We start from the raw sequence: 12,107 nt of genomic DNA, 5'->3' as shown, positions 1-12,107 counted from the left end.
GTTGCCAAAACAACATGGTTAGCCACCACTGCACCGACTGCGAGTGATAACCGAGCTGTGCTCCAATACATAGCTTCCTCTGAATGCTCAGGAGGAGCGGAACAATCTGCTGCTCAGCTGAGATGTCAAGCTAGCGCACAGGGGTTCCCTGGGGGAATCCACCGAAACTTGTCCAGTGGCTGCCAATTCGGGCTGGGGGTTCTGCTAACCCAGAAAACACACGACTTGTGTGAGTTGATCCTCGTCCCTGAAGCTAGGCAAAACTCAATCATTGGTGCGAAGTGTTGGTGGAGGTTTCCCTCCGATGTGATAAGACAGGCAGCATTATCATCGGTAAACTCTGCATCTAGAAGCTCCTCCAATGTGCGAATGGGTAGCCGCAACCCTGAAGACCTGTATTGTGAGCCCTGAGAAAAGATCTCATAGCCTTAGTGACGAACAGAAAAAGTAAGTGGGCAGGCGGGCAACCCTGTCTCACTAAGCGAGATATGGCAGAATTCTCTCCTTGGCTGCCCTGGATAAAAACCTGGCTGTGGGCACCTGAGTAGAGCAAAGCTACTCCACGAATCCAAGAAGTCGAGATTCCAAATCTCAGCATAGTCTCCTCCAAGAAGGGGCAATCCACTGTGGTAGACCACCTTGAAGTCAAGAAGCAAAACTGCAAGATCCTCCCCCTTGAATCTAGCTGTGCTGGTCGGCTCCCAAAAAGTAAAGATGTTATCCCTAACCCAAATAAGCCCACCTATGTAGCATGGATCAAGTCTGGGAGTGCTGGCTGAAGGTGTCAGCTGATCACCTTTGGCGAGGATCTTATACGTTATCCCTAAGAGAGCGATCCTTCTTTTGGGGTGGTGTAGCATATCAGACCCTCAGTCAGGTGCTAGGGAAGTGAGCCATTGTGCATGCCCTGGGCTGAAAACCTGCTGCTCCCATGAGATGAAGGAAGAGGGATCCCGGCAGGCCATCCTCTCGGGGGCAGTTCCGGCGAGGGAGGGCCTGAAGCGCCCCAGTGCTCCATGTCTTAGAAGGGGGAATCCAGGTGAGCCCTAAAGGACTCTGAAACACAGGGCTGAATATGCCTCCAAACTCGATGGCAGGCCTCCTCTCTCTGGTGAGAATCCGGGTTGGCGGTGAGGAGAGAACTGTAGAAAGTGGAGGCTACCTCTCTGACCTGCTGAGGCTCTGAGGCGATGGATCCATCTGGATGGTGGAGAGCCCTGATCCCCTCCCGACGAAAGTGGGGTCCTGAAGCGGCAAAGAACTTGTTGGAGACTCGATCCCCAGCTTGGGTCCAAAATGAAATGCTTGCATGTTATTGTACTCTATCCTCTGCTTCTCCAGGCTCTCTAAAGTGGTGTGGGAAGCCTCCAGCTGGCCACTAACCCAGGCGCTCTCTGGAGTCTACTCCTGAAGCCTCTGCAGTGAGGCTAGGCTGCGGCGGAGGCTCCTCTCCTGCTCTCGAAAGGCCCTGAGTCTCTCCTGAGTGGCCGTCTCAAGAAAGGAGCTGATCTTGAACAATGGGGCATCAAGCTCAATCGCCACATTCCCTGGGGGGAAACTGCGGGAGGCCGAGATCTCCTCAATGCGGGCAGAAACAACTGGATCCTGAAGGAGGCGGTCTGGAAACTGTGCAGACTGTTGGCTAGCGGCTGGGCCAGGCTCTGCTAAGGTGAGAAGCACAGGGGGATGATGTGAGAAGGTCGTGCTGGGGCTAAGATGCCTACCATGTCTCCGCAGTCCCACTCATCCATGTAGAAGCGGTCCGGGCACGAGAGGGTGGGCCATCTGAATGGGAGAAGGCGTGGTTGCCCTGCATGCGACCAGTCACCAAACTCCGGCAGGTGCAAGGCGTCCTGCCCCTGCATATGGAAGAGAAGCTGCTCCCACGTGGAGCATTGAGGTCCAGAAACAGTAGGTTCGATGCTCCCTCTCCTCCAGTCCTCAGGGTCCTCGAGCATGTTGAAGTCTTCTCCCATACACCAAGTGTCAGCCACAAGGAGCCCCTGTCAAACGTGAAGCCAGGAGGAGGTGCGCTCGGCAGCCCTGTTAGGGGTGTAGATGTTGAGGAGAGCGAGGTGAATCTCCCAAATGCAAACAATCAACCATTGGGCACGGCCAAGAATAATCAAGCTAGAATCAACTATCAATAGCACCAAGCTCTGGCATCACTAAGATGCAAACTCTGCCCTGATTTCATAGGGGCCCAATCACCGGGGATCAGATGGTATGGCCCCTGTCAGCAGGCAGAAGCTTCCGGTGTGTGTGCCCTGCAGTGAGGTGGTGCTCCTGGGTCATAAGAATGTCAAGTCTCCCCCGACTAGTGCCCGCTGCCTCGAATCCTGCGGGTGCCTCGTCGATAGTAGGCACCACCAATTTCATAGGGGCCCAATCACCGGGGATCAGATGGTATGGCCCCTGTCAGCAGGCAGAATCTTCCGGTGTGTGTGCCCTGCAGTGAGGTGGTGCTCCTGGGTCATAAGAATGTCAAGTCTCCCCCGACTAGTGCCCGCTGCCTCGAATCCTGCGGGTGCCTCGTCGATAGTAGGCACCACCAAGGCCCCGGATGTTCCACAAAGCGATCCTCATGGCTGAAAACAGAGATGGTGCGGCATGCGATGGGTAGAAAATCCATCGGCTGTCGGAGCTTTGGGGCTGGTTTCGAGGGGGGGTAGTGGCTGTCCACCGTGACCTGAGCCGCTCCAAGTACCCTCTTTGAGGGTGGAGGCTAGATGATGCCACGTTTGTGCATCCGCTTGCGACGGGAGAGATCTGGATGCTCAACTGGGTCCTCCATGGGCTGGGCAGGAGTATCGTCGAAGGCTCGCGATCCCCTTGCTGCTGGGGCCTCAGGGGGGCCGGTGGAGGGGGTCAAGGCTGTCGTTGGTGAGGCTCAGGCGGAACTCCCACTCTGAGAGCTGCAGATGCTTGTGTGGGTGGGTGCTGGACTTTCATGCCTCGGCAGCATGGGCAAGCAGGTGCAATGTGTCCCATCTGTCTGGAGATGAAGTGTTGGCCTGGGAGGCCGGAGTACTCCACCCACTAAGTGAAAACAGAGTGGTGCATGCGAGGGATAACAATCTCCTGAGGGAGAGACTCAGGGGAGACCACCATGATGCGGAGTGTCGGAATGCCTGCGGCTCGAGCAACTGCCGAGGCTGCTGTCGGGGCGTCTCCACCACCTGCCCCAGATTCCTGCCAATTGCAGGAAGGACTGGCAGGTACTCCCGAGGGATTCCTGGAAAGCAAACGGTGACTGGAAAATCGCCACCTGTACCAGAGGATCCGACTCAGACGGCACCAGCGAGCCAATAAAATTTGCGCCTCCCAAACTTGGTACGGGGCTCTGCTCAAGAACGTTCGTGGCGAGAAAGGCAGAATTGAACTCAATTCTCATGAACTGAATATCAGTGATCCGGCACTAGTCGCCAACCAGGGCTGCCTGTAACAAGTTGCGGATCTGCCCGCATGTGGGGCGGCTACGGACAAGTTTGCCGACGAACATGGTGACCTCCGCAGCAGCAATGGAAGAGGCTAAAATTGATCGAAAAAGTACATCCGTGGGTGGTGTCAGTCAGGAATGACGGAGCGGCTGTGTAGAGTCCTCAATGAGGGAAGGGCCAGGTGTGAGACCAGAAGATGGAGAGAAGCCGGAGAGCTGTGGGGCAGGAGAGGCTATTGGGTGAAGGCGAAGTGACGGGGAAGGGACGGCAAGAGGAAGGAAAGCCAAGGGCGGGGAGCATGGGGGAGGGGGGGGTGGCAGCAGGTGAAGGTGGAGTGGCAGGTGGGAGTGGGGCAAGCAATGGCAGGGAGACAGGCATGTGGGGAGGAAGAAATATAAAACCAAAAAGGGGGGGGGGGGGGGGTTGGGGCAGCGCGTGCAGGCAGGGAGGGCTGGCAGGCAGGAGCATGCGAAGGAGGAGAGGGGGGGGGTGGTTGAAGCAGGCTGAGAGCGTAAGAAAAGGGGGGCAGGCAAAGGGAATGCAGGGGCTTGGTGAGTTTGAAGCTGCCGATACTTGGCGCTTGCGACATGAAGGCGCTGAGGAGGCACGAAGCTAGGAGGCAGAAGATAGTTGTTGACAGACTGGATGCAGGCAACCCAGCTGTTAGACATCTGACAAATTCACATCTGCCAACACAGCCTGTAAACAGACTCTTTCTGATGCACCAATGAGAGTGCCCTTCAGCAGATTCTTAGGAAAGATCACTTCTATTGAATCATTTGTATGAGTGAATGAGTTTGAATCCTACATCAAGGCAGTAAGAAGCGATGGGAATATCAAGATATTGTAGGTTTACATTCAACAGTAGGGTCACAACCATTATAGTGTTTATAGTATGATCGATAGCTGTCTTCCCGTGTGCTATGTTGATTCAAGCTTTTGCTTGTGCGCCTTCCAGTCTTACATATGATGTGCAATGTGTTCATATTTTTCATTTGCTTTTCTGGAATGCTGTGTAGGGAATGAAACAAAGTTGGGGATGAGCAAAGGATTGCCAGAGCCCAAACTCACAGCTGTGGATGGGATGATTGACAAGTTGACGGGTGCAATATTTCTGTTCCAATTGGTGGTAGTTTTGATTCTTGGTGTATCAGGAAACATGTGGAAAGCATTTGAAGCACAAAAGGTAGTACACTTTGTGTGGTTTGGTTTGCGATATGTAGTTTTTTTGTCCACCCAAGAAGTGAAGATGCAATCATAACATAGGTTACAGAAGGGTTACACAATTGGTGCTCTTTTTTTTTTTTTTTCCCCAAGAAAGAGACTTCTATTAAGTATGAAAAAGACATACAACAATCACAGCTATAAGCCGGAAAAGAATAGAATCACCCCGATATGTAAGGTGATTTCAACTACCGAGGAGCATAATGATCATGAAAGACTTGTGGGACTAGAGGAAAAGAAAATGCCATGGTCCCACTCCCGCATAAATATAACACGCTTTGCCTGCGCAGAACGAGAGGACCCTTGAATACAAGCCCAAGTAGCCATAAGAGTATGGATGATATCACCCCATATAGTATTAATGCACTGAGACCCAAAAATCTGGACACCCTCAATAGCCTCCTTGCATCTAGCTCTCTAGATCTGCCATGCTGTAATACTGGCAACAATCTCCCAATTGGTGTCAATCCTTCATTTAGGGGTGATGGGGAGAAACCTGAATTAGGGTTTAGAGTTCATTCATGGGAGACATACACAGAGAAGCAAGGGAGAGAGAGAGAGAGTTGTGGGGATAAGTCAACTCATGAAAAGCATGAGTGTGTGACTCCCCTATCACACATGTATATTGCACTAGTACACATAGTGCACTTAGTACATTAAAAGTACTAAGTGTACTATGTACTATAACTTATGGGCTTGTACACACTATAAGGGTGGGCATAACGCCTTTACCCCAACAACCTCCCACTTAAAGGCAAAGTGCCCTTAAGTAAAGGAAAAGAAAAAATCAGCATGTACATGATAATATACAAGGCCATATCAAGGCTGAAAATGGCCTCATCCAATGCCCATCAAGTGTCTGCAATGAGCAAACCGCTCCGGAGGCAAACTCTTCGTCAACAGATCAGCCGGGTTGTCATCCGTATGAATCTTAACAAGCTGAATTTGCTTGTTCTCTATCACCTCTCTGATGAAGTGATACTTCACATCCACATGCTTCGTCTTTGCATGAAAGACAGGGTTCTTTGCCAACTGAATGGCACTCTGACTGTCACAATGCAACAATGGAATATCCCCTGTATAACCCAAATCAACCACTAACCGAGATAGCCATAATGCCTCCTTGCAAGCCTCTGTGGCTGCAATATACTCGGCCTCTGTAGTAGATAAGGCAGTGCACTTCTGCATCCTGGATATCCATGACACAGCACCTCCTGTGAATGTAAATACATAACCGGTAGTAGACTTCCGGTTATCTGGATGACCGGCATAATCCGAATCCGTGTAACCATGCACTAATGCATCGTGTTTGCCAAAGCAAATGCACAAATCCTGTGTGCCCTTCAGGTATCTCATGACACCTTTCACTGCTTCCCAATGCTTCTTGCCAGGGTTGGCCATGTATCTAGAAACCACTCCCACTGCAAATGCAATGTCCGGCCTAGTAGCAACCATGGCATACATGAGACTGCCACAAGCTGAAGCATACGGAATCTTGGCCATATCAGCCCTGTCTCTATCTGACTGTGGGCTGTCCATAGCACTGAGTTTCACATATGGAGGCAAAGGAGTACTAGCCTTCTTCCCCCCGTCCATATTGAACCTCTGCAAAACTTTGCCAATATATTCCTTCTGAGACAAATACAACACATGCTGATTTCTGTCCCGAAGTATCCGCATACCCAAGATGTGATTTGCATCACCCAGATCCTTCATATCAAAGGTCTCATGCAGCCTCTTTTTCAATGCATCCATCTCTTTACGAGATTTCCCGGCAATCAACATATCATCAACATACAAGATGAGGATCAATAGACTGCCATCCAAAGCTTTTTTGGTGTACAAGCAGTGATCTATGTCACTTCTCCTGAATTTCTGTGATTTCATGAATGTATCAAATTTATGATACCATTCTCTTGGTGCCTGTTTGAGCCCATAAAGACTCTTTTTCAGCTTGCATACAAGCTTCTCCTTTCCACTTACTGCATAACCCTCTGGCTGCTGCATATATATCTCCTCATGGAGATCACCGTGAAGAAAAGCAGTCTTCACATCCATCTGAATCAAGTCCAGATCATCATGTGCAACCAAAGCTAATACAGCTCTAAGTGTGGTCATTTTGACCACTGGAGAGAAGATCTCATCAAAGTCCACACCATATTCCTGCTTGAAGCCCTTAGCCACTAACCTGGCTTTGTATCTTGGCTTTGCATCAGGTGCAACTTTGAGCCTGTAAACCCACTTGCATGGCAAAACCTTCTTGCCTGCAGGCAAATGCACCAACTTCCATGTTTCATTTTTATGCAGAGAATCCATCTCTGACTTCATGGCACGCTCCCATAGAGCCTTGTCTGCCCTCTGTAAAGCCTCTTTATAACATGAGGGCTCCCCACAGTCAGTGAGCATCAAGTAGTCAACCCCTGGAACAAACCTGTCAGGGGCTCTGGAGGGTCTAGTGGACCTCCGTACCCAATGACCATCATTTGGAGGTTGCTGTCCAGCCTGCATATCACCCATTGGTGGCTCCTGTTCCATGCCATAAGGCTGAAAAATCATGCCCGGTATATCCTCTAACTGTGGTATATCCATAGGGATATCTTCTGCCATCTCTGGCTGTCCATTTGGACCATTTTCAGCACCATTTAAGGGCTGGTTTTCTTGCTGTAAAGGCTGATTTACAGCCCTTTGTTGTTGTCCATGATGTCCATCATCATCAAAGATGACTCTGCCAGGCTCCTGTTGCCTTGCAGGCTCCTTATACATGCATGTTTCATCAAAAATGACATCATTGCTGCGTATGATCTTTCTATTCATGGGATCCCAAAGTCTATACCCCATTTCACCTCTGTCACCATATCCTAGGAATATGCATTTGTGAGACTTAGGATCAAGTTTGGTGCGCATTTCCCTGCGTATGTGCACGTACGCAACGCAACCAAACACTCTCAAGTGCTTGTATGACGGAGGCTTCCCTGTCCATACTTCCTCTGGCACTTTCCCACCAAGCCTCGTGTTAGGTGACCTGTTTATAAGGTGAACGGCTGTCATAACAGCTTCAGCCCAAAAACCATGAGGTAATGCAGCATGTGACAACATAGAACGGACCTTCTCCTGTATGGTCCTGTTCATCCTCTCTGCTGTCCCGTTTTGTGGAGGATCATAAGGAGTAGAAAGCTCCCTCTTGATGCCTTTAGCATCACAAAAGTCCTGAAACTGTTTGGACGTATACTCTCCACCATTGTCGGAACGCAAAGCCTTCAGTGTTTTGCCAGTTTGATTCTCAACAAGAGCAACAAACTTCTCAAACACTGAGAATGTATCACTCTTCAAACGAAGAGGATAAACCCACACCTTGCGCGTGGCGTCATCAATAAAAGACACAAAGTATTTTGCTCCTCCCAAAGAAAGCTGAGGCATCTCACATACATCTGTATGCACAAGCTCTAACTGAGCATCTTTCTGTCCAAGAGCTTTCTTGTGGGGGCACTGTAGTTGCCTACCATATATACAATGCTCACAAAACTGAAAACTTGAAAACTTTAGAGAAGGCAAGTAACCCAAACGAGACAATTGCTCCATTCCCTTGACACTCATGTGTCCCAACCGGCTATGCCACATAGAGATTTCCGGCAGCTCGGTTGCATTTACATTAGCATGGTGACAAACACCTGCATGCATAAAGTAAAGAGTGTCCACTTTAGAGCCTCTGGCAACAACCAGTGAGCCCTTACTAAACTTCCACTTTCCACTACCAAATGTGGTAACATAATCAGCATCATCAAGCTGTCCAGTAGAAAGCAGATTCTTTTTGATCTCAGGCACATGCCTGACATCATGGAGCATAAGCTGTGAGCCATCTGAAAATACAAGCCTCACATCACCTCTGCCAAGAATTTTGCATGCATGGTTATCACCCAAATAAACCACTCCTTCATTGCCAGCAGTATACGTGACAAACAAGTCTCTGCAACCTGTGACATGAAAGGAGGCACCTGAATCAATGATCCATGAGTGCATACCATGACCACCTGTAAGAAGTGAATGGGCATCAAGTGAAGACGTAAAGAGGACCTCATCCTCACTGCCACCTGCATGTGACACATTGATTTCTTCGATCTTGACTCCACTTTTGCCCTTTGGCTTTACATCTTTGGCTTCATCCTTCTCTTTGTCTTTGCCTTTTCCCTTTTCTTTTTGATCATTTTTCCATTTGTAGCATTGCTTTTTAATGTGTCCCTTTTTGCCACAATAATGGCATTCCAAATCCTTTTTGGAGCGAGACTTGCTCCTTCCCCTTTCTTGGCTTTTTCCCCTTTGCTGGGATCTCCCACGTGCATTCATTGCATTAGACTTGCCAACAGAGTTGTTTTTCCTGTTCATCTCTTCTTGAAGAAGAGCACCCTCAACATCTGCATATGACAGCATAGCATGCGAATTGCTAGTGGCTGTCCTGAATGTGTCCCAACTCTCTGGCAAAGTGCATAACAAAAAAGTGGCTTTGAACTCATCGTCCATTGCCAACTTTTGATTAATGACTTGGCTGACAATACCATTAAACTCATTGAGATGGGCTGTCATAGATGCCCCTTCCTTCATCTGAAGGCCTATGAGTTTCTTCAACCAATACACTTTGCTTGAGGCACTTTGTTGGGCATACAAGTCCTGCAATCTCTGCCACATTCCCCAAGCTGTCTTCTCTTCACGAATGCTGAAAAGTAATGAATCTGACACAGACAACATGATAGTAGATCTTGCCAGTTCATCCATATCTTCCCACTCTTCAGCTGTAAGAGAAGCGGGCATCACACCCCTTTCTTTGATAGGCTTGTGCTGCTTTTTCTGGAGCAACACATTGTAGCACTGGGTTTGCCAAATATCATAATTATGCGAGCCTTCAAGCTTCTTGATGTGAAGCAATGAAGAGCTCTCACCTGTGGTTGCCATAGCAAAATGCAACCTGTCAATGCCTGACTCCCTGCAAATGTGCAAACACTGCACCAAAAGATGTGCAAACACTGCACCCAAAGCACACAAAGTGCTCACAAATGTTCTCCCAAGCTTTATCTCCCACTGCGGAAGCAAGAATGCAACTTTTCTCCCACTTTTTGTGATGAAAACACCAAAATCTGGTTGCTGCAGATTTTGGACAGCACCTTAAATGTGCTCTTTTGCCCTTCCAAAGTACTGTACAGTAGTACCAAGTGCTCACCAATGATGTACCAAATCTGTACCGGCAAGTACAGCAGCTGAAATTGAACCTTTTGGTCACTCAAAACAGTGTACAGCCATGCCAAAACTTGCACAAAGCTGTGCCAAATCTGTACTAGCAGGTACAGTAGCTATAAATGCTCTCCTGGCTGTCCAAATGAGTGAAAATCAGATTTTTACAGTCACGAACACTGCATAAAACAGTCCCGAACAGAAATTGGGCAAAAGCCCCTTGACTGCAAGTTGATTTTTGAGGATTCAAGGCATAAATGTCTTGCCTGCTGCTTTGCCAAGCTCAACAAGCATGAAAACTTGAAAAGCCCCTTGATTTAAGATCAATTTCTGATCATACATGGTACATTGACGCACATGAAGGCATCCAGAGTGTTCACGATGCATCCCCTTGGCCACATATACATCAAATACATGAAAGCCCCTTGATTTACAGGCACATTGAGTGCTTGTAAGGCATCAGCACATTATTCACAGCATCAAATGCGATTGCTTGCATGCAAATCAACCAAATCGGCACAAAAGCCCCTTGATTTGCACTGCAATTTGCTGCAATTTTGCCCAAATGTGGGATTTTTCACATCATACAGCATGTATGCGTGCTTAATTGCACAATTACATCAAAAGCCCCAAATTTCGACATCCAATTTCCTGCAAATTGAACCTGATTGTGACCAATTTCCTGCAAATTGACTTGATTGTGACCAATGTCACCCAATTTTGCCAATTTTGCTCAAAAATTGAGCAATTCGGCGCCTGTATTCGCTCAATTAATGATTGCACCTGCTCAATTGCAAATCCCCAAAAAAAATTGAGGCAAATACCTTGATTTCTGAATTTTGTTGCAGGAAACTGATGCAGAAAGGGGGAGGCAAATACCTTGATTTCTGCTTGTGTTGATGGAGTTGGCTGCGCTGCAGATTTAGATCACCTGCAGGTAATGTACGGACCGGGTTACGTTTTCTCCTCAGCAGGTGACGTGGGGCTGAGCGCCTGTTGAATGCTTGGCGTTTTTTCTTGCTCGCCTGCCTACCAGCTGAATGCACGGCGTTCTTCTATGCTCGCGTGCCTACCAGCTGCCACGCCATCGCTCCGCCTGGTGTTTGCCTGGTTCGCTCGCTGCTAAGCGCCTGGCGCCAAGTGCGTGCGCTGGAACTCCACGCTTCACCAGCTTAATGCCCAGCGACCTTCGCTTATATTCGCCTACGTGTACCAGCTGACGACTAACCAGCAGCCTTCGCTACTCGCTCGCCTCCACGCTCGACGCTAATGCGCTTTGCAGCCCGCCTATCTTCTTCGCTCGCTTATGAGCGCAACCTGCTTTGGCTGCTGCGACTGTTGGGCAGCGTAGACTACCTGCTGGTTCTTCTCCTGTTGGGCGCAGCCTGTGTGGTGCTCCTGTCGTGTCCTTGCGACCAGTTGATGTAGGCGCCTCACCACATTCACACGAGCAAGCCTGCTTGCACAGAGATTCGAAGGGCACCGGCTCTGATACCAGTTGATGGGGAGAAACCTGAATTAGGGTTTAGAGTTCATTCATGGGAGACATACACAGAGAAGCAAGGGAGAGAGAGAGAGAGTTGTGGGGATAAGTCAACTCATGAAAAGCATGAGTGTGTGACTCCCCTATCACACATGTATATTGCACTAGTACACATAGTGCACTTAGTACATTAAAAGTACTAAGTGTACTATGTACTATAACTTATGGGCTTGTACACACTATAAGGGTGGGCATAACGCCTTTACCCCAACAAGGGGGTGTATAATCAGAGTGAGGGACATCCTGCAATAAACCATGCTGGGCAATACCTCTACCAATGAAATAGCAAAGTCTCTACCATTTCCCTCATAAAAGAGCTGCGGACCGGACTGGGAGAGCCAAGCAACAGCCCCCCAAGCCATATGCATGGCACGGCCACTCAATTTGCCCATAAGTTGGGCCACAGATCCCCAAATCTGCTGTGCAGTGCTGTATCCCCATAAACAATGCTGTACAGTCTCAGAATTTGTTGCACACCTAGGGCAAGTAGGTGCTACACGGCAAACCGATCTCCACTGATTGATGGGGAGACCACCATGTAAGAATAACCAAAAGAAATGAGAGATGTAGCTCCTTCTGTATGAGTGCCAAAGACTATGCCAATATTTGCGTTGTAACACTGGAGAAATATCATAGCTCTCCCAATGAGGCCTGAGAGTAGGGATCCTATGTATTTGTCG

At 48.8% G+C, this 12,107-nt stretch overlaps 1 protein-coding gene across 5 annotated transcripts in view; it reads left to right on the top strand.

Annotated features, from left to right (window-relative positions):
• The window catches only part of ALA2 (aminophospholipid ATPase 2), a 125,407-nt gene that overhangs the window by 66,115 nt on the left and 47,185 nt on the right, over positions 1-12,107 (top strand). For all 5 annotated transcript variants that reach the window (XR_015263780.1, XM_086784730.1, XM_086784731.1 and 2 more), the window contains exon 8: positions 4,460-4,626. Coding sequence is in view for 4 of the 5 variants with exons in the window: in XM_086784730.1 (XP_086640856.1) it covers positions 4,460-4,626 (167 nt within the window). In the remaining variant the exon portion in view is untranslated. The remainder of the gene's footprint in view (positions 1-4,459; positions 4,627-12,107) is intronic.

Source organism: Cibotium barometz, chromosome 47, assembly GCF_041138505.1.
Source record: "Cibotium barometz isolate CiBa-2024 chromosome 47, ASM4113850v1, whole genome shotgun sequence".
NCBI lineage: Eukaryota > Viridiplantae > Streptophyta > Polypodiopsida > Cyatheales > Cibotiaceae > Cibotium > Cibotium barometz.
This window is presented reverse-complemented; position numbering and strand designations above follow the sequence as displayed.